At 37.5% G+C, this 22,076-nt stretch overlaps 1 protein-coding gene across 1 annotated transcript in view; it reads left to right on the plus strand.

The window, feature by feature from the left end:
• Positions 1 to 17,525, plus strand: part of DNAL1 (dynein axonemal light chain 1) — a 35,546-nt gene extending 18,021 nt beyond the window's left edge. The window contains exons 3-8 of the mRNA XM_044662068.1: positions 741 to 850; positions 4,693 to 4,748; positions 9,174 to 9,229; positions 13,490 to 13,616; positions 15,290 to 15,430; positions 17,208 to 17,525. Coding sequence (XP_044518003.1) covers positions 741 to 850; positions 4,693 to 4,748; positions 9,174 to 9,229; positions 13,490 to 13,616; positions 15,290 to 15,430; positions 17,208 to 17,248 — 531 coding nt within the window. The 3' untranslated portion in view covers positions 17,249 to 17,525. The remainder of the gene's footprint in view (positions 1 to 740; positions 851 to 4,692; positions 4,749 to 9,173; positions 9,230 to 13,489; positions 13,617 to 15,289; positions 15,431 to 17,207) is intronic.
• Positions 17,526 to 22,076: the final 4,551 nt, after the last annotated feature.

Raw genomic sequence — 22,076 nt, forward strand, 5'->3', positions numbered from 1 at the left:
AGAATGTGTATTAAATATTAAAAATAGACCATTAGTGTGTCTGGGCAATCTTTCATAAGAAAACAGGATAGTAAATGTAGAGTTGAAGGAAGCCTTCAAGGGGCCTCTAATCCAATTCCCTGCTACCCCAGAGTGAGCAACAGAGAAGTTTGAAGGGCTTGCCCAAAGTCACACAAAATCAGTGACAACAGGTGGGATTTTAACCTATCATTTCTGGCTCCAAATCCAGTGTGTCCCACATTGCTTCTCAAGCTTCTGCTCCAGCTCAGTGGTGGAGATGAGGCTCCTACAGCTTTTATTTTTTTGATTCCTACTTTAGATTGAACTGAGGGTAGAAAAAGGAAGAAGAGATGCCAAAGAAAACAGCTGATCTTAGAAGTTTGGAATCCTGAATGTAAGGGAAGCTTGTTGAAGGACCAGAACAACCTCCTAGGAAAGTGTTTTAAAATAGATGGAATTTAGAAGCATTGACTATCACAGACATGAAACGTCTTCCTTTATTCTTCCTTCTCCATTTGGTATTGGTATACCGATGATTATCTGATTCAGTCATGTCACAACAATACATAAGGTCAGTAGTTATTTAATGAAAACATTACATTAGGAGAGCATAATAATTGGTATTAGGCTTTTTTAATTCTTTTGAGTAAAGATGGAGGGATTCTAAGAAGCTATTACCTTATTTTGGTTAAACATTCCAACCAGAACAATATTCTTCTTCCTACATTTTTTCATCACAGGAAGAAAAATCAGGTCAGAAGCCATCAGAAGCCAAAGAAGTAAAACTTTATGCCCAGATTCCCCCAGTAGAGAAGATGGATGCATCCTTGTCCATGCTTGCTAATTGCGAGTAAGTTCTGTAAAGAAAATTGATTATTTCATCCTGCCAGTTCTAGAATTTTTCTAGGGGGTCAGCTAGGTAGCTCAGTGGATTGAGAGCCAGACCTAGAGAAGGGAGGTCCTAGGTTCAAATCTGGCCTCAGACATTTCCTAGCTGCGTGACCCTGGGCAAGTCACTTAACCGCCCCCCCCCCCCCCCGCCCATTGCCTAGCCCTTACTTCTCTTCTGCCTTAGAACCAATACACAGCATTGATTCTAAGACGAAAGGAAAAGGTTTAAAAAAATAGAATTTTTCTAGAATTCATTTTCCTTTTCTATCATTTTACTTCCCTACTACAAAATCTGTGCATCACCTCTTTCCCAGGTAAAAGTTATGAGCCAAAATCTATACTACACCTAACCTGCTCAAAGCTTCATCTCATAGCTGTTCTTTGGTTCTACATTAAAATTAATTAGAATGAATTAAATCTACATAACAATTTTACCAACATGTTAATTCCTTTGTATTGTAACTGTGACACATACTTACCCAACATTTTAATTTATGATGACTATCATATAGAGATTGGAGATCAACATTATATGGTCTCTTATTCTGTGGTATTTCTTCCTGACTATCATATTAGACCAGTAGCATTTTGGATAAGATTAATGTAATGAGAATTGCTTTGGGGTAGAAGGAAGACTATAGAAAATTAAATGCAAGGAATAATTTCTCACCACTTTGGGGGAGAGGACTAGACTAATGATTTCATTGCTAAAGGGACTTCCCATTTTTAAGTCCTTCTACCCATGCAGATCAGTGTCTGTTCTTGGAACTTGTAATTTTGGAGAGGTATCTTGGGCACATAGCCAGTAAGCATCAAAGAGACTAGAACCCATGGCTCTGGGACTCCAAGGATGGCTTTCTAGTCACTAATTCCATGTTGTCCTGCCCAATTCTGATTCACATTCATGTTTAGTTATTCTCAAGAGCCTTGACATGACATGTCAATGACATGAGGTCATTGAGCTAGAGCAACTCTGAGGTTCCATCCAGCTCTAAATTCTATTTTCTTTCCTAAATACTTTTAATCAGCTAGATAGCATGGTGTAGGGCAAGGAACATTGAACTTAATAGAAGGCCCGAGTTATAGTTCTGGCCCCCATATTGGTTGTGCAACTTTGGGCAAGTGATTTAATGCTGTTTTAATTAAGATGGATATAGAAAGAAGTATTAATATTTTAATTAAAGCCATGTTGGTAAAATATAAGATAACCATGCACCTGCCAAGATCTAATTCAAATCCCCCACTATACCTTCTCCCACCTGGCTCCCTCTTACCCAAAAGAAGACCGCCCCAATCAAGTCCTCTCTATTTAAGCTATGCTTTACATAGGCTCACATCATCACGTAAAACAGGAAACCCGTTGAATCATGGCAAATGTAGTTTCCAAGTCCCCTAAATGTCCACAGGAAGTTTGTCATATATCTAAATATTTAAAGGCTCAAATGAACCCCCATTTTTTGGTACCCAAAAACAAATTTTGGATTTTTAAAGGAAGAAAAAGTTTAATTTTAAAATTAAAGCTACAACACGCTTCTCCTCCCATCACCTCTCTGAATAAGATGGAGACAGACCCTTTATTTATCTGTAAACAAGCCTCTTAAGAGAGCATGGCAGAGAAAAGTGGACGAGCTCACTGTGTGGCCATTCTAAAGGTCTCTTGAAGACCTTCCTCTGGTCCAGAGTGAGGTCAGAGTGCTCCCATCAGAGAGGCTTGGGAAAGGGATGTCACAAAGTCCTGGGAAGAGGAAGTGGGGGCTTTTTCCTGGGAATTTGGAGTAAGTGTGAGGTCAAGGCTGACTCCGGGGTAGGAGAAGGCAGAAGTTGGAAGGTGGCAGGTGCCTTCTCTTTCTCTGGCCCACTTTTTATTATTTAATAAATGATTTTAAATTAAGATAAAGTTTCCAGAGAATTTTACTCATAACAGTAGTGAGAATACTGACCTGATAGCCATGAGGTCTGAGTTCCACATCCAAGGGCTTTGAGTTTTACCAAACTTTCCTCACAGCCCAGAGAGACAGGAGGTGCAAGGGTTGCAATTTGAGGATACTTGGCAGAGAGGTAGAATGCCCTGAATGGAGTCACATTGGTAGGGCTGCAGGGTAGCTGACATTCATGAAGAACTTACTATGGGCCCATTACAATGTCCAGAGCTGAGACTTTAGACACAAGCAGAAAGGAAGGCTGGCCTTCCTTGGAGAGCTTACACATTTATGGGCAAGATAATGCACAAAAGAGGGTGTTGGGGAAGAGGTATCCTCAGGGGAGAAATGGTGTCAAAGTCCACAAAGTCAGAAGCAGAGTCCATGGAGGAATAAAGGCTGACTGCCTGCCCCACCCCCCAATGGAGACTCCTGGGAGGAACTCACCAGTGGGAAAAGGTGGTTGGCACAGTGGACGGGTGGTCTAGGGTGAGAGGGCCGCAGGGGTGGAGTGATGGTCCAGGGTAAGGAGGCCTCAAGTACTGAGGGAAATAAGCGCAGGAGCTGAAATTAGAGTAGCACCCCAAACTCCTGACTTCCAGTTCAAGACCCTTTCCACCACACTCTGTTGGCTTTCAACCAGAAACCATCTAGTACAGTGGTTCCCAAACTTTTTTGGCCTCCCGCCCCCTTTCCAGAAAAAATATTACTTAGCTCCCCTGGAAATTAATTTTTTTTAAATTTTAATAGCAATTAATAGGAAAGATAAATGCACCTGTGGCCACCGCCGCCTCCCTGGATCACTGCAGCACCCACCAGGGGGTGGTGGCGCCCACTTTGGGAATCACTGATCTAGTAGAACCCCTCAGCTTTACAGATGGGGAAACCAGGGCCTATCTGCTTCACAGAATCATGAAGATCCAAGGAGGTAAATGGAGTGTTTTGACTTTGTAATCATAAAGCATATATAATGTTTACTGTTTGTTATAATGATGTGTTTTGAGAACACTGTGCTCTGAAACAGTCCTCTTAAGTGCTATTAATGATGGCGCTCAAATGTTCTCTTCCCTAATGGTGCATCTCCCATCAGAGGAACCATCTCCAAAGCAAAAGTCCCTGAGTCCCTTTTAGCCTAGGGTGGGAGTCCTGGAAATTTGTCAGAAGTAGGGCTTTATTTTTGTGCTGACAGATACTTTGAGTAAGCTATCCCTTCCAAGGCCTTAAAGGAATTAGTTACCAGCCATATTCATTTGAGCTATCTACTTCTCCAATTGACTAGGAGTTCTTTAGGTAACTAGAAAACATATGAAATTACCAAGAATTTATACTTTAAAAAAAACAACATTTAAACTTTACTTTAAAGCAACAAAAGAAGTCAAGAATTATCCTTATACTCAGCCTTTCCAAACCTTAAAGTAGTTCTATATAAATTTGAGAGCAGCTCAGTAGTGCAGTGGATAGAGTATTGGGTCTAGAGTCAAAAAGATCAAAGTTCAAATCCGACCTCAGACACCTACTACTGTGTGATTCTGGATAAGTCACTTAACCCTCTTTGCCTCAATTCCTCATTTGTTAAATGAGGACATACCAAAGAAAATAATGGCAAACCACTTCAGTATCTTTGCCAAGACAATGCCATGGACAATATCCATAGAGTCATGTAGAGTCAGACACAACTGAATGACAGAACAATAACAATAATATAAATGTGAGCCACTGTTGTCATTCTCATTATGAAAGGATGAAGGGATTTGGATGTGAGACTATGATTTAAGATATAGTCAAGGAGATAAAGAAACATGTCATTCTGGTTCATGTTAAGAAATTTTTGTTGTAACATTTTTGTTCTTCCAATTAATTTAAGTTTTTATTTTGTCTTAAGGAAGCTTTCGCTGTCTACAAACTGCATTGAAAAAATTGCCAATCTGAATGGCTTAAGTAAGTATTCTACCAGTTATTTGAGTTTTCTGAAATAAGCTTTCCAAAGTTTGATGACAGTGTGATGATGGTTATCTACAAATAATTGCTGTATAAAAGAAAAATATATCTAAAAGCCCAAATGCCTCTGATCTTAATATCATAAGACAACTGAAGAAATAACTTTACTTAAACAATTTTAAATTTGACATGTCAGAAATACAGGAATTTTGTATGTTTCCTACATTCAGATGAATTAGATAATGTTGGAATTTAGAGAGGGGGCGACCTGAGAAACTCAGATATTTATTTGATTTTGAGGGAGTAATTACTAATTATTAGAGCATATGCTTGAAGTGGTAGAATTGCCTCTTGTTTTTTGAAGACTTAGTAAGGGGGGCAGCTAGGTAACTCAGTGGATTGAGAACCAGGCCTAGAGATGGGAGGTCCTAGATTCAAATCTGGCCTCAGACACTTCCCAGCTGTGTGACCCTGGGCAAGTCACTTAACCCCCATTGCCTAGCCCTTACCACTCTTATGCCTTGGAGCCAATACACAGTACTGACTCCAAGATGGAAGGTAAGGGTTTAAAAAAAAAAAAAAAGACTTAGTAAGTATTTGAGTCATTTCATTTGTGTGCCTTAAGTGCAAATCACTTAAGTTCTGACCTTCAGTTACCTCACCTTTAAAATGAGGGATTTGTACTAGACAGCCTTTGAGGTTCCTTTCAGCACTGAGTCTATAATCCTGTGAAAATGGGCATAATGAAGAGTTGTTAAGTTGCTTAAATATGTGTTAAGATTAAAAATTGAGAATCTGGTCATAGACTTAATGATTTTATTTAATCAGAAAGGATTACGGGAGAAGGATGAAAGAGAGAGAAGATGTAGATTACTTTTAGGGAAGATTTATCCAAATCTAGCGAGAATTCTCCATTTAGCTTGCTGTTCTGCAGTAGCCATATGGGCTCCCAGTCAGCCTCAAAATGGTCTGGTCTCAGTTTATCAAACTTTCTCTTTGCTCACTGACTCTCACATGTCACACCTTATGAAACCAATTGTTGCCCTTTCTCCTTTGCCAGGGCTGCCCAGAGGGCCTTGCCTCCTGCCTCATTGTCCCCCTATCTCAATTGTTGATTTTTCCTGCTTACTACAGGGGACACCAGAGATTCAATTCTATCCTCATGATCAAAGGCCCCTCAACAATTTCCCTCACACATATGGTAAAATATACAGTGAACTATTTATCCCAAGATCATAGGATATAGAGCTGAAAGGGGCCTTTAAGATCATCTAGTCCAGTCCCTGCATTGCATGTTTGTTTGTTTAACAAAAGATTGTTTTGTGGAATTTGTTCAGAATTATTTTTGATGAATGATCATCTATGTGCACTTTTTCACTTCCCTTCTGTACATTTGCAAGGCAGTATGTTAGGGCTAAGTTTTTATACTATGGGGTAGCCCCCCCAACTAGCCCTGAAGGGAATTTAGCTTGCTACTTTGGGCTCATCATCACTATATTCTAATACAGGGAAATTCACATGATAATCTGAACAAAGAAATCTTTTGTAGCGTTGAGTTCTAAAAGATACTTTTTGTCTGCAGTTTAGGTTTTTTCCCACCAAAATAGTAGAACCCAAAGATGCAGTGATTTGATTTTATTGGGAACTGCTATGAAAATTTAGTTCATTCTTTCTAGGAATAGTCACTTTACATGGCATCAAAAAGTACTGGAAAAACTTACAATGCCTTATATTAAAATGCCTACTAGTTCTTTGGTATTAAGATAACTATGTTTTTAATTCCTTAACAGTAAATACTGAAAGGTATCTTTGGCTTGCCATCACCATTTTCTCATACATGTTTTCAAATATAATTTATCACAAGCTTTCATTCTCCTTGATAAGTTTACATATTAATGACAATTCAAGTTCTATTTTGATTTTTAAAATAGCCCATCTCTTTATGGAGAAACTTTAGTAGGATTATAGGAATCTTTGATTTAATATATATTCTTACAATGATTTGACATATATTCTTATAATGATTTAATATATATATTCTTATAATACCATATATTTACGTAGGACTTTAAAAGTCAAAGCTTTTTGCATAGAATAACCAACTAATTATTATAATCAGAGCATTAAGGATTGATTATAAGGTTCCATGGAACAAACATTTAAACTAAATTGTGTAAACTCAGTTCCATAGGAATATGGAAAATGATAAAAACTTTAATCCAAAGTAATGATACTTATTTTGAGGAGAGAGAATGTTCAATGATTTGCTTATAATCCTTTTTCAACACTTTTACAAAAATTGAAAGTATAGATTTTTTAAAAGGACAAAATGAAGTTAATTTATTTTTATTGTATGTGTACTCATGTTCTGAAAGGCTCAAAGTTTGGCTTTTTAGATTCAATGACAGAATCCTTTCAGCTATTACTTGACTGCTCTCTGCAACCAAATAATAGAACATCCTTACCAAGAAGCAATTGAAAGTCAGTCATGCCCATGGCCAATCATTGCTCTAATGACATATTGTCATGATGTGAAATTGCAATTTTGACATTTGGTAAAAGAACCATTGATGCTATTTCCTGCTAGAACAATTAGCTTCATTAATTCCTAAATTGATAGACTAATAGAGGTCCTTCTTAGGGATTGTAGAGGTTATCTGGCCTAGCTCTTTATTTTTGCAGAAGTGGAAACTAAGACCCAGAGAGGGAAAGTGATTGGCCCAAGCTAGGGATCCAGCTTGGGACTAGAGTGCAAGTTCCCATATTTTTCTAGTTCAGGGTTCTTTCTGTTACACCAAACTCCCTAGAGCGTTTTTTTTTTTTTTTACAAACTCTTGTTCAACTGAAAACAGATGTCCTGAGCCTCCAAGGTGGGGAGAACTAGGGCAACTAGATGTCTCAATAGATAGAGCACCAGGTCTAGAGATGGAAGGTTCTGGTTTCAAATCTGATTTCAGATACTTCCAAGCTGTATGACTCTGGGAATGTCACTCAATTCCCCATTGCTTAGCCCTTTCTACTTTTCTGTCTTAGAACCAACACACAGTGTTGATTCTAATATGGAAGGTAAGGATTATTTTTTTTAAAGAGAAAGTAATCTTGGAGAGAGTGATTTCAGTCAAGTGGTAGAATCAGATATCATATTTCAAAGGGCTGAAAAAAATTGAGTGGGAAGGCAGAGAGGAGGGGGACTTCCAGGACAGAATACTCTTTGTGTGTGTATATATTCATATATATATAGATATAGATATAGATATAAAACTGATTGATGTTGAGTCATTTTTACGTAGGGTTGCCAACACATTTGGCCAGTATTTTATCACAGAAGCCACAATACTGTTACCATGCTGTCATTTGGTTTGCTTTTTTGGTGCGGGGAGGAGGTAACTATACTTCTGACATTCTCTTTCTCTTCCTTTCCCCAGTGTCACCTTAGTTCTAAGCTTCTTATATGAGTCTAGACTTTGAGAAATTTGTCTTTTTCCCCTATAATCACCTGGACCCCAGGACCCAGTCTGATTCTTTTATTCATAATATAAGAATCTTTCTGAACATTGTATATGTAGTGAGCATATGTATATTATCAAATGAGATTTAATAATATATGTATGTATATATGAATGCTATCTAAAGATATATTTTTCAGTGCTATGTAAATTTTAGTTATTAACACCTTTACACCAATTGTATATTATAAATAGAATAATCCAATATAAAGGTAAATAAACTCTGTTCATTTTATTTACTGTATATGCAACCAAACCAGCCTGCTTGCTATCTCTAAATTTGGTATGCCTCCTGCTTTTGACATATCTTTGTATAAACTGTCTTCCATACATTGAATGCATTTTTTCATTTCTTCTGCTTCATAAGAGGTCTAATTTCCTTCAAGGGTCAACTCAGGAGTGCCACTGCCTTCCTACACAAGGCTTTCCTAACCAACGTCCCTACCCCTAGTTCTTTTTTACCTTACTTTCTGTCTTAGTATAAGTTCTAAGACAGAAGAGTGACCAAGGCTAGACAAGCAGGGTTAAGTGATTCATCCAGGTTCACATATCTAGGAAGTGTCTGAGGCTAGATTTGAATTCAGGATCTCCTGGCACTCTGCCCACTGTGTTACCTAGCTGCCCTTCTACTCATGGTTCTTAATGCATTTTTCCTTCTCATATTTTTATACATTTATTTATATATGTCAGTGTTTCATCTCATCCCCACCTCATGGTTGTTAGATCTTTGAGGAGAGAGATTTTTTTAATCTTTGTATTGTCTTATATGTAATAAGTGTTTTCTTTTCTTTTTCTCTCTCTTTTTTTTTAATCAGCAAGCATTTATTAAGCGCCTCTTATGTGCTGGGCATTATAAGAATATAACTAATATGTGGTTTTTGAATTGAATAAACATAAAGCCATTTTCTCTCTGTCATAGAAAACTTGCGGATCTTGTCACTGGGAAGGAATAACATAAAGAACTTAAATGGATTGGTAGGTAACCTTTCATAACACTCTCTTTAAAGAGCATGTGGCATTTGGGACTGATTCTTTTAATTCTTTGTCCATCTCTATAAAGAAGAAACTTGGAGAGTATTCATTTGTTATACAATTTGCTTTTCTATCCATCCTCCTAGGAACCTAATACTACTACTAATAGCTCACATTTGTTGTTGTTTAGTCATTAGTTGTGTCGTTTCTTAATGCCCCCATTTGAGGTTTTCTTGGCAAAGACACTGGAGCGGTTTGCCATTTCCTTTTCCAGTTCGTTTTACAGACGAGGAACTGAGGCAAATAGGGTCGAATGTCTTGACCAGGGTCACAAGTAAGTGAGGTTGGATTTGAACTCAGCTACTCCCAACCCAGGGCAAGCATTCTATTTACTGCTCCTTCTAGCTACCCCAATAGCTAGCAGTTTATATAGTGTCTATTATGTGCCAGGTACTGTACTAAACACTTATTACAAATATTGTCTCATTAGATCTTCACAACAGCCTTGAGAAATAGGTAATTATCACCATTTTACAGATGAGGAAACCAAGGCAAACAACAATCAAGTGAGTTCCCACAGTTACACAGCTAGTAAGTATCTGAGGTCAGGATTGGTCTCAGATCTTCTTGACTCCAGGCCCCACATTCTACCACAAATAAAAATAAAAGCCATTAGTTATTAGGTATTAACTGAATGTAGTAGATGATTAGCTAACATTGGGATGAATCAATTCAGCTCAAATAGAATTGCAGAGTAGTTGAAGTGAGATAGCCTTATTGCAAAATCAAGTGTATCTCCTGAAAAGATAATGCCAGGACTTTTTTCTCTTCTTGGAATAATAAGAAACTCGGAGATTAATATTGTAAAGCCAAGAAATAAAGAGAAGAATTTGCTGTTGAACTTTCTGAAGGCTCCTTTAAAACCCAGATTTTACCTCACAGAAGCCTGGCCAGGGTGAACTTGGGAGCCAAAGCCTCCTAAGACTGGCCTTGGAGGCCTGGGCCTGGGCAGTCCTGAGTTTGCTACATTCCTCTTATGGAAATAGTTCCTATCACTGAATAGGAATGAAGATTTCTTGGGGTAATATCTGACACTATTTGCTCCATGCCACACAATGACATCATTGTGTGGCATGGAGCAAATAGTTATCCAACCACAAGGTTTGAAGCTAGAAGACCTCTTAGAGGTCAGACAATCCCTTCATTTATAGATGAGGAAACCGAAGCCCTGAAAACATGTGACCTATTCCAGGCCATTTAGGGTGGACACCAGGTGGTGTGATGGGAGGTATGGACCTGTGCTTTCACTGGGTCTCAGGAACTTCTGGAAAGGAAATTCCCTTTCCTAATGCAGATCAGCAACTGTTTTTCAGTTTTCTGGTTCAAATCAGGCTTAGAATTTATACTAAGACAGAATGTAAGGTTTAAACAAACAAACAAAAAGAACCAAGGACATTTTGGTTAGGTTGGTTAGGGAAGCCTTGTGTAGAAAGGTGATGACTCTCCTTAGGAGGTGGTGGAATGAATGAATAGTCCAGATCTTGCCTCAGATCCTATTAGCTCTCTGACCCTGGACAAGTCACTAATCCTCTATAAACTTCACTTTCTTCATCATAAAATGGGGATAATAAAAGCATCTACCTCATAGGGAGGAGGTTATGAGGACCTAGTGAGAATGATGTACATAAAGCTCTTTGGGATATTAAAGCACTTTATAATTGTTAGCTGTTATTTACCAAGAGGGAGAAAAAGGGACTTCCTAGGAGCACATGGCAGATATGCCTAGAAACAGAGCTTGAACCTCTGCCTAGTTCTCTCTCTGTATCAGTTGTCAAACACAAATAAAATGGGGCCACTAACCCATACTACTGGAAGTATATTAACTTGGAAAACTCAGCTTCGCATTATCAATGTCCTATTGTATTTTTATTCATTTTGTTAAATGTTTCCCAATTACTTATGACAAAGAAGGCCCTCTACCTCTAGAGAAAGAACTACTGGAGTCAGATGCAGATCAAAGCATACTATCTTTTACATTAGTTTATTTATGGTTTTATTTTGGGATTTTGGTTTTATATGAGTGTTCTCTTACAATAATGGACAACATGGAAGTATGTTTTACAGGATAATACATGTATAATCCAGATCAAATTGCTTGCCATCTCCAAAAGGGGGAAGGGAAGAGAGGGAAGAAGTCAATTAGATATTATAATTCAAAAAACATATGTTGAAAATTGTTATTACATGTAATTGGGAAAATATATCTTCACACAAAATTATTTAAAGAAAAACAAAATGTTTCCTAATACATTTTAATGTGGTTTAGTCTTTAAAAAGGATTGCAGGACATGTGTGTTTGATGCCTCTATTTGAGACTACCCTGTCTCTCAGCCAAGGTTACTGGGAAATAAATAACAGAGCCAAAAGTGAACCCAGGACTGCCCCAGCCTCTGCCTCCCAAATCTAATGCAATTTCTACTGTATCACATCATCCCTGGGTCTTATTACCATTTCTTCTCTTGCCCCTGTAAAAAGTTAGTTGTCATGTTATTAAGTGCTCTGTCTCAGATAATCAAGAACTGGAATATGATAAAAAATAAAATGAATTATTGGATCAAGTGCATGGCAGAGTAAAGGCAGGGGCATGCTTGAGCTCTCCCAAGTTCTAACCCAAACAGCTTTAAAATAATGCCTCAAAAATGATTTCTGGAGCAGTAGAAGCAAAAAAAAGCAGACAGGATGAAATAATTTTCCTTCTCCAAGACAATTTAGAAGGTCAGTGGGAAAGGTCTGGTCTCACAGGTTGAGAGTAGAGCACAGGCTGTACCCCAGCAGGCTAGTAACAGGCCTGGGAACAAGGCAGCAACTAAATTGTCAGTGAGTGGTTTTAAGAGCTTTCAACCTACAGATATTAAAGGGGTGAGGGGGGGAGGCAGACAATTGTTCAGAAGAAGATTAAAGGGAACCCTTTGCTGTTGCATTGCCTATCTGAGTCCTAGTCCCAGAGCAGGAAGAAGCACTAACACACTAGAGCATGGGGCTGCAAGGGCACAAGACCCTGGTCACAGTTCCAGAGTGGAAAAGAGTGCTTGTGGTCATTCACAGACCAGAGCACAGGTCAGGAGAGCAGTGACCACACCTCTCCTTAGAACCACCTTGGAAGAACTGAAAACTTAAAGATCCTCAGAACTAGCTCTCAAAACAGCAGCATGAAAAACATGAAGCTTGAGACAAGGTCCCCTTCATCCCAGGAGCAGAGCCCAACTTTAACATAAAGTTAAAAGTCAAGAAATAAGACTGCAAAAAATGAGCAAACAACAGAAAAAGAACCTGATCTGAAAGTTATTACAGTGAAAGGGAAGTTAATAACACAAATTCAGAAGGAAACAATAGAATCAAAATAGCTACAAAGAAAGCTTCAAAGAGAAATGTGAATTGGTCACAGGCTTAGAAAAGAATTTCTGGAAGAGCCTATAAAAAGAATTTTAAAAATCAAATAAGAGAGGTAAAGGAAATATTGGGGAGGAAAATGAGAGTAATATAAGAAAATCATGAAAAAAGTGTCAACAACTTGATAAAGGAGGCATAAAAAAATTCTGAAGAAAAAAACACCTAAAAAAAAAAACCAAAATAGGCCACAAGGCAAAAAAGGCACAAAAATCCACTGATGAGAACTCCTTAAAAAGAAGGATTGGCCACTTGGAAAAAGATATACAAAAATTTACTAAAGAAAAGAACTTCTTAATAAGCAGAGTTGGACAAATGGAAAAGGAGATACAAAAACTCACTGAAGAAAATAACTTCTTAAAAATCAGAATTAGGTATGTGGAAGCTAGTGGTTAGGTAGATTTTTTAAGTTTTTAATCTTTTTTCAGGACAAGTATTGGTGACATCCTAAATAAATGAAATTTCATTAATTTACATTCTAATTTAGAACTTGTTAGTTCAGGTAAGTCATACTGAAATTACCTTTAGTTACTATCTATGAATAAGCATTGCAAATAAAGGAGAGAATATTTAAAAGCACCTAATAATCAATGATTTTCAAACTTCCCAAGCACTTTAAATGGCATTGTGTACAAAGGCCTGTTCTGATGCCCTATCATAGTGTGGAGGTGGCCTGACCTCAGAAGCCAGGCTAGCAGAGGCCATGCTGCTGTTCCCCCCATAACTGCCACTTGCCTGACATGCTATTTATTACATATAGGAGAACAAAATATGTATAGATCTGGAATGTTTAAATCCAATGTTATCCTATTTTAGGAGGCTGTTGGGGACACATTAGAGGAGCTGTGGATATCTTATAATTTCATTGAAAAGCTGAAAGGGATCCATGTTATGAAACGACTGAAGATCCTCTATATGTCTAATAACCTAGTGAAAGACTGGGGTAAGCCAAGCCTTTCATTCTGACTTCCTGCTTACAGAGATTGATCCAGTAGGAGGACAAAGGCTATGTAAAAAGGAAATTGTTTTCCAAATGGTGGGTTACTCTGACAGCAATAGCAGCTGAATTCCCATCCATCTTTTACTTTAGCTATACAGTTATCTTTATTATGAACATAGGACTCAAATTCTCTTTACTAATTATGCCCCCAAACTAGTCTAATTTACCTAAAGACCATAGGGAAACTTATTTCAGTGTAACTCTTCTTTTGAGTCTCTTTTCTCAAAGCTTATGTAATACTTGGTGCCATTTTCTGGGCACTCATCTCATACCACCTTTTATTATAAAGTTATCCCTGGACATCCCTCTTTAGAATGTAAGTTTTTTTAGGCTTTCCCTATGATTTTCCCTGTAACAGTTTTGAATAATGGTACATGTATAACCTAGTAGAATTGCTTGTCAGCCCTGGGAGTGGGGAGGGAAGTAGGGGCGGAATCATAAATCATATAACCATGAACAAATATTCTAAATTTTAAAAAATAAGAAGAATGTAAGCTTTCTGAAGGGCAAGAACCTCATTTTAACTGAGCTCTGGGTCTTCCATAGTGTTCAGGGCCACTCAGGGCCAGTGCTTTATTGTGGGGTCTTCAACCTCATTCTGTTCACATTCTGTTCTTTAACTTGATGAACATATCCATGGTGGCCTGCATCACAGTTTCAAACCTGGAATGTATTGATGTGAGAAACAATTGCAAGATGATTTTTTTTTCATCCTTACCCTCTGTCTTCAATTCTATACTACATATTCTATTCTATATATTCTATATTCTATATATACATATATATACATATATACACTATATATATATATATACACTATATATTCAATTCTATACTAAATATTAGTTCCAAGGCAGAAGAACAGTAAGGGCTAGGCAATTGGGGTTAAGTGATTTGCTTAAGGTAACATGGTTGGAAAGTGTCTGAATCCAGATTTGAACCAGGACCTCTTGTCTTCAGGCCTGGCTCTCTATCCATTGAACTACCTGGCTGCCCAGAGAATGGCTTCTTGACATGCTTATGATATATCATAGTGATTTGTCATTATCATGTGTTTCTCAAATTTCAATTTTGAGACAAGGAAATTAGTTCTTTTGAATTCTGCTGAAAATTATCCTATCCTTTATTTTTAGCTGAAAAAAAAGGAATTTTTTTTCTCCACGTATTTGCCTTTAATTGCTTAGAAGAGCCACTTTATGTTCCATAGCTTTTTTTCCCTTTCCTTTTTCTTTTTAAAAACATTTACATTCTGTCTTAGAATTAATACAGTTCTGAGTTAGAAGAGTGATAAAGGATATATAATTGGAACTTGCCCAGGCTTACACAGCCAGGAAGTGTATGAAACTAAATTTGAATTCAGGACTTTGGGCCTGGCTGTAGCATAGACTTTTTTTTCCTTTCTTTTTCTTTAGTAGCATAGCTTCTTGAACTTCCTTTTAAATGTCAAATAGCCCAATGCAGAAGTACCGTTGCTAGTGTGTTCTGTGATTTTTGAGGATCAGCCTATATCTAGTGTGTTCTGTGATTTTTGAGGATCAGCCTATATCTAGCAATTAATGTACCACTAGTACATTAATACAGCATTTAATTTTTGAGCCATTTCTTTGTAATTGCAGCAGAGTTTGTAAAGCTGGCTGAATTACTATGCCTAGAAGAGCTGGTGTTTGTGGGTAATCCCCTGGAAGAGAAATCTTCCTCTGAGGGCAATTGGATTGACGAAGCAACCAAACGAGTCCCCAAGCTGAAGAAGCTAGATGGTGAGTTGCTTGTGGTAAAAACTTGGTCATATTTTCTGAGTATAAGTGTTGAATTGGTGATGCAGTAGCATAAGAAGAAAAACCCGACAAGGAATGTCCCCTAAAACCTTAGAGGCTGGTTTAGTTTCTTTATAATTTGGATTGGTCAGATTTGAACCAAGATAAACTGAGGAAGTTTGGTCTATCCATGGTTTCCCCAATATGTTTAGATTATACTTATTAGAAAGATTCAATGAAACCAGGTCTTTTTAAGAGTGTACAGTTTTACTCAGGATTTCCAAGGCCATGCCCAAGTAGTGTTTGTTCTAATTTTTAAAAGTTGTAAACAGGGGGGCAGCTAGGTAGCTCAGTGGATTGAGAGCCAGGCCTAGACGGGAGGTCCTAGGTTCAAATCTGGCCTCAGACACTTCCCAGCTGTGTGACCCTGGGCAAGTCACTTGACCCCCCATTGCCTACCCTTACCACTCTTCTGCCTTGGAGCCAATACACAGTATTGACCCCAAAATGGAAAATAAGGGTTTAAAAAAAAAAGTTGTAAACAGATAATCATTCCAAACAAACAACAAAGTTGACAGCTACATACCATACAGCTTAATATAACTGCAAAAAAAGACAAGGAAGGCAGTGTATAAGGCTGTTTACAATACTGCCTTAGAAAATCAGCGGTCATTTCCAGGGGTTGAAGGTGGTTAGAGATGACTTTTCAGAGAAGAGAAAGATTTAAATTCCATCTTACTAAATGAGCGGTGATAGTAGGGTGGGTATGGGGTCTCAAAGTAAGATAGGATTCCATTTGTAGAGGAACAAAATCAAAAGAAATAGGAATGGGAAAGTTCAAGACCTAGAATCATAAATTTAGAGTTGTTTGGGCAGCTAGATGGCTCAGTAGATGGAGAGCCAGGCCTAGAGTTTGGGAGGTCCTGGATCCTGGGCAAGTCATTCAACCCCAGTTGCCTAGTCCTTAATTGGTCTTTTTTCTTGTATGGATTCTAAGACAGAAGGTAAGGGTTTAAAAAAAAAAAGCACAATAGGAATGGGGAAAGTTCTAGAATCATAAATTTAGAGCCCATCCTCTCCGCGCTTCAGTCAGCTCCTCAGGAAGATCAAGAGGCATTCTTTTGGTCCTCTCATTTAAACTGGCCCCTGCATGGGTACCTTTGATGTCCCCACGCCCTAAGACCCATTGGAATCATGGGTAATGTAGTCTCAAAGTCTCCCACATGTCCATGGGGAGTCTGCTAGACACTTCCGTGAATTTAAAACAAACACAAGGAATCTTAGAGGCTATCTAGTCCAACTTCCAACTCCCTTATTTTACAGATAGAGAAATGGGACCAGAGAGGTTAAGTGACTTGTCCAAAGTAAGGATAGAACTGCCATTTGAACCTCCTTTTCATTCCAAAGGCAGCACTTTTCACTATACCATTGTTCTTCCATTTGGGGGACAGTCTATAGACTAATTTGATTGGAATATAAGGTTTCAAAAAGTATATAGTTAGTAATTAGCCTAGGAAAGTTGATTGCTATTGCTAGGTTTAGAAGATATTAAATGTAAGGGGAAAGAACTTAAAGTTTCTTTTAGGCCATAGGGACTTTTTGCTAAGTACTTTTTCTCTTTAGTAATCATGATCCCATTTAAAATGTTTGGGTATAACCTGGGAGATAATGGATGCTTCTGAGCATCTCACAGTTTTTAAGTCATTGGGATGTTTCTGTCAGTGAGAATATTAAGACTATGTTAAGAATCTTTAGAAGTAATTCTCTCTTTCATTTTTAGGAATTCCGGTAATTAAACAAGAAGAAGAAGATGAGGGCTAATGCCACATTTCTACTCTTTTTTAACTTATGATATATTTAAGTAAGAACCATAGATATGGCTTTGTGAAATTGTCTGTTTTAAAGAGTATTTGAGGGCAAAACTATTTTTTCAACATTTTACAAATTCCTTGTCATCATTCCTCCTTTTTTTACCCCTTCTAAAGAGTGAGTTAACAAAACAATGGTGACAGCAACTTTCCATATAAGGAAACAGGCCTCCTATTTTGTAACTATAGAAATTGCTGAGAGCAGTATTCAGTCTTTAGTCATAACGGCGTATCCCACACTAATAAAATATTTGTGAAATAGTCATTTTTTTCTAGTTAGAAGCATATTTTTCAAGTCCTGTCAACTTTTTTTATTATTTATAACAACAAAGGAACAAGTTTTAGTTCTTTCTTCAATTTTTTTCAATACCATTTATTTTTAAAGATATGTGTGGCTTCAAGATAAAAGTTTCAGACCCACATATTTGGACCTTCACCATTTTCCTTCCCCTCTGGCCACACCTCTCCTTGTTTTTCTCAGTTACATAAATGCCATTTGGTTCAAAAAGACAACACATGGCATGAAATGACCTTCTGTCACCAGCAAGACTCAGAACCAGCCAAGCAAAGTTTGATTGGAACAACTAGGAGCAAGAGAAAAAAAATTCAAATCCAAGGAGGCTATTCCCTATTCCATATCGTGATTTGTTGGGATTTTAAAAAACGAGTACATGTTAACAGAATTTAGGTCATCTTTTCCTTGTGGCCTCTAAATCAGATTATGGCCTGTTCAGTCCAGTGACTGTAATTATCTTGATTGTATGATTCCTGAGGCTGAATCAGTCATGATATGTTTGGTATCTGTTGCAAAGATGACTGTAATGATCACTCTTTGTGCTCTCATTTGGTTATTTTGCACACGTAAATCTGGCCTTAGGCACATGGTTAAGGGCATATTAAAAAGTATAAAGCAGTTTGCCTAGTCCAGACTGATTGCTAGGCAACATCACTGCATATTCACCTAGGTCTCTATTTTATCAGTTATACCTTATTATTGAAGACAGTGATTGTGGAGGGTATAAAGAATAGAGACCTTATCAAGAATTGAATCTAGCAACTTCCTGATAAATGAACATTTCTATTTTTAGGTTCATTTTTGTTTCAGAAGCACCAATTCAGATAGCTAATAGGATGAGTTATGTAAGTGCAAATTGGAGGAAGAAAAAAATATTTTCATTTGGTTGTCCTTTAGAATAATTTCAGGTAGCATTGTTAAACTCTGAAATCATGAGGTAACAAGACACAGAATTCGAGAATATTGTTTAACAAATAAGCCTACATTCCTTCCCTTCCTAGGAAATGTAAGGTGATAGATAGCACAGTGAGTGCCTGAGTGGAGTTTTGCAAAGACAAATGGCCGATTCACTCACATAGAGCCAGAGGAAGAAGGTCAGGAACCGTCTACTTTATTGTTCTAGATATTACTAGGTGAGGTACCACTGATAAATCCATAGTTAAAGGAGAAAAAAAGTAAGTTGATGATTTAAAGAAGTGATTCAGAGAAATAGCCCCTGGCCTCAGAAGTATTGTGTTCTTACAAGATGGGAAACCTTTGATTTCCTCAGTTATATAAACTTATTAGGAAGGTGTTCCTGCATTGACAATCAGTTTCTGGTGATGAAAGAAAACAATTGGTGCAGCAATAAAATTTTTAACTTTTTTAGTCATTCTTTACAACATGAGAAGAAATTCTACACAGTTATGTATTAATTTAGGAAACCCTGCCCAATCTTGAGAATCCAAAGTCTGTGGATAATCAGGGGACCATAATTGAAAGAACCTGCATTGCACTTTGGCTGTGGTTAGTAATTCATTCTGTTGTCCTGGCTGAATCCTTAGATTGAGTGGAAGTTTTCTATGTGTTCTCTTCCTCCAAAAGTCACTGTTGAAGTGAATGAATGACTCACAACAAGATTGGCCCAGTTGAGTCTACTTGTCACATGGCTTAGGAATTGTTTTTGATGCCTTTTTTCTTACCCTTGGTTTTGACCTATTTAAATTAGAAGGGAACTTTTTTTCTTTCCTTTTATAACCTTGGAATCACATGTAGTTTTCAGAGAAATAGAAGGTGGTGATTACTGGTGATTTCACCCAGTATTCATATTCGTGTCAACTCGACAGATATTTATTGAGTGCTTACTCTGGTGCCTTGCACTATTCTTTCCTTGGGATTAAATCTGGTCTTAGGCATTAGGGAAGGAAATACAGGGATCGGGAAAGTGTTCAGTCTTACTTCCTCTATTTACTAGGACCCTAAATTTAACTAATGCCTTAAGCATATTGCTTCTAGGAAAGATGTTTGGCCCAGTTTAAATGTGTTGTCTCTGTGCTCCATAATCATACAAACACTTATGTTTTGTGCAAATATGTTTCAAATGGCTAACTTCATTTTCCTGAATCTCTTTTCCTTTCTAATGGTAAATGTGTGCAATTGGTCAGCTCTTTTAATTGTTGTCCAAAATTGATATAGTTGTGACTCTACATTTTGACTCAATTCTTTAGTCATTTGCTGCCAGTCTTCATGTGGTGTTCAAAAAGGTGATGTTTGTATGATGGATGGTCAGAAAAGGCATACAAGTGTTACACCTATTTTGCCTTTCTTTTGGTAATTTTGTTTTTATTTTATGTCCCATCTTTTCCTAAGAAGTGTCTCATTTAGCCTTTCTTACCATTTTTATTTTTAATACAACTCTTCTAAGGTAGGCATTGATTTTCACCTCTCTTTTAAGTGGCAACAGTGCCCTTTCTTTGAGGGGTAACCGGAAATGGCCACACCTCTCTTAATCAGTTTCTAAAGTCAAACATTTTGAGTGCACTTTAAAAACTGAATCCATTTTTCTTAAGAGTGATTTGTAGTCAAATTTTGCACAAGATTCAGAGTTTTATACGTCACTAATAAAAATTTTACACATCATTTTATAAAACTTGGGAATTGCATGTCAAGAGTTGGATAATGTAGACATTCGTATAAATGTTTCCCTTAGTAACTCACTTTTTAAAAAGTGCTTTACAGTTTACAAAGGGTATTCCTTACAACCAACCTCTATGGCAGTTCAAATCTAGTTTGAAGTGATCTGAAGATGTGGTTCATTTTGTGAGAATCCCTTGGTCTTAGCAATGTTTCTAGCTATGTTTTAAAATTTTTTTTTAATTACTATTTAAATTGGCATTAATTCACTTTCTTTGAGATTACATGCCAGGAACTGAGTAGAGGGGAATTATACTTCCCCTTTCAGCCTCTGCTGGAGAATTGAAGTACATAAGCAGAGATGGTATAAAGAACTTGGACAGATGTTCTTCTATGTGGAAAGAGAGCTTTTGATTTGATAGGGAGCTCAATGGCAGTGTGATACAGAATGATATGGAGGGATGAGAAGTGAGGTTTTCGGGTTTAAGACCTTTTGAAGGATTTGTTCTCAGTATTAATTCCTGTGATGTGGAAATAGATTTTAAGGTTAATTTAGCTCTGGGGTTTACCTACCTGGAAGGACTAAATAGAAAGGGAGTATATAGAGAGGTAAGATTTGATCATTCGCTAAAAGACTGAAACAATATCAAAGGTACCGTCACTAGTGGATAAGCCTGTTGTGTGGCTAAGAGTTCAGTCAGACACTTGATATTAGTTCCTCAAGTATGTGTAAAGGCACATTGTTAAGAATTGTTGTTATGGTTATTCTTTGCTAGAGTTCCTGTTCATTTAATACAGACTTTTCTTACTTGGGATTTTTTCACGCATCTCTAGCATTCTGAAGGCTAAAACAAAACTTGACTGTGTGGCACAGAGCTGATGTTCCTGACACATTTCACGTGAACCCATTTTCTACCCCCAGCTCTAGTATTTCATAGGATTTTCTTCTTGTAAAGTAGTAAGGATAGGTACAATAAAAAAGGCTAATATCTGAAATCTTTTCTAACTTTATATGAGGTTCTAATTTGCAAATTCACTGGTGCCTTCTCATGAACTAGTGACCACAAAGTAAAAAAAGTAAACCGAGTCCTACCTTTTACCTGACACAAGTCATTGCCTACCATTGTTTACTTGACCGTTGTGAGAAAGTCCCAACCAGAGTTTAGTTTTGAAGGTGGAGGAGGCCAGAGGGAAGCCAGCCAGCTGAATTTTGTTATATAGCACATTTAGGCTGGGGGTGGGAAGGGAGGGGAGAGTTACTATTTGGGGGGAAATTTGCACTTTAAAATGATGCACTGGATGTTGATAGAAAGTACTTCCAAAGGGTAGATGGTATTAATTTAGCCTACACAACAGCATCTTTGAATGAGACCTCACATAAGCTATGTCTAGTGAACCTGGCCTAAGCATATATTTCTAGTAGCTTCCTAAGAACACCAGTCATAGTAAGGATTTCCTTAGTTACTTGGTGCACTCTTCCATTTCTGCTGCATCCATGGTGATGAGTCCCTCCCATGTACAATGCTGAAACCATGTAGAATCCTGAACAGAAGCTTTGTGAATTATTGTTCCCTCATCCAGAGATATATACACAAACATATATATTTTATTAATGTAGATGTTGGCTAAACAAAGTTGTGGCAAATAGTGTGGGGGCAGGTACCTGCCCCTGGGGTGCTATTGCTCAAAAGGATTAATTCCATCAAAAAAAGATTGATGGGCAGTAGCTGAAGGGAATGAGTCCAGCAGCTCATTCCCTGGCTCTGTTGCCTAGGGTCAGTCTGGAATCTTTGACTTCAAGAACTGGCTCTAATTAGGAGGGTATTTTAACATCTACTTTGTTAATAATCTTTTATACATAGAAGTTTTGTAG

Source organism: Gracilinanus agilis, chromosome 2 (assembly GCF_016433145.1).
Source record: "Gracilinanus agilis isolate LMUSP501 chromosome 2, AgileGrace, whole genome shotgun sequence".
Taxonomy (NCBI): Eukaryota; Metazoa; Chordata; class Mammalia; order Didelphimorphia; family Didelphidae; genus Gracilinanus; species Gracilinanus agilis.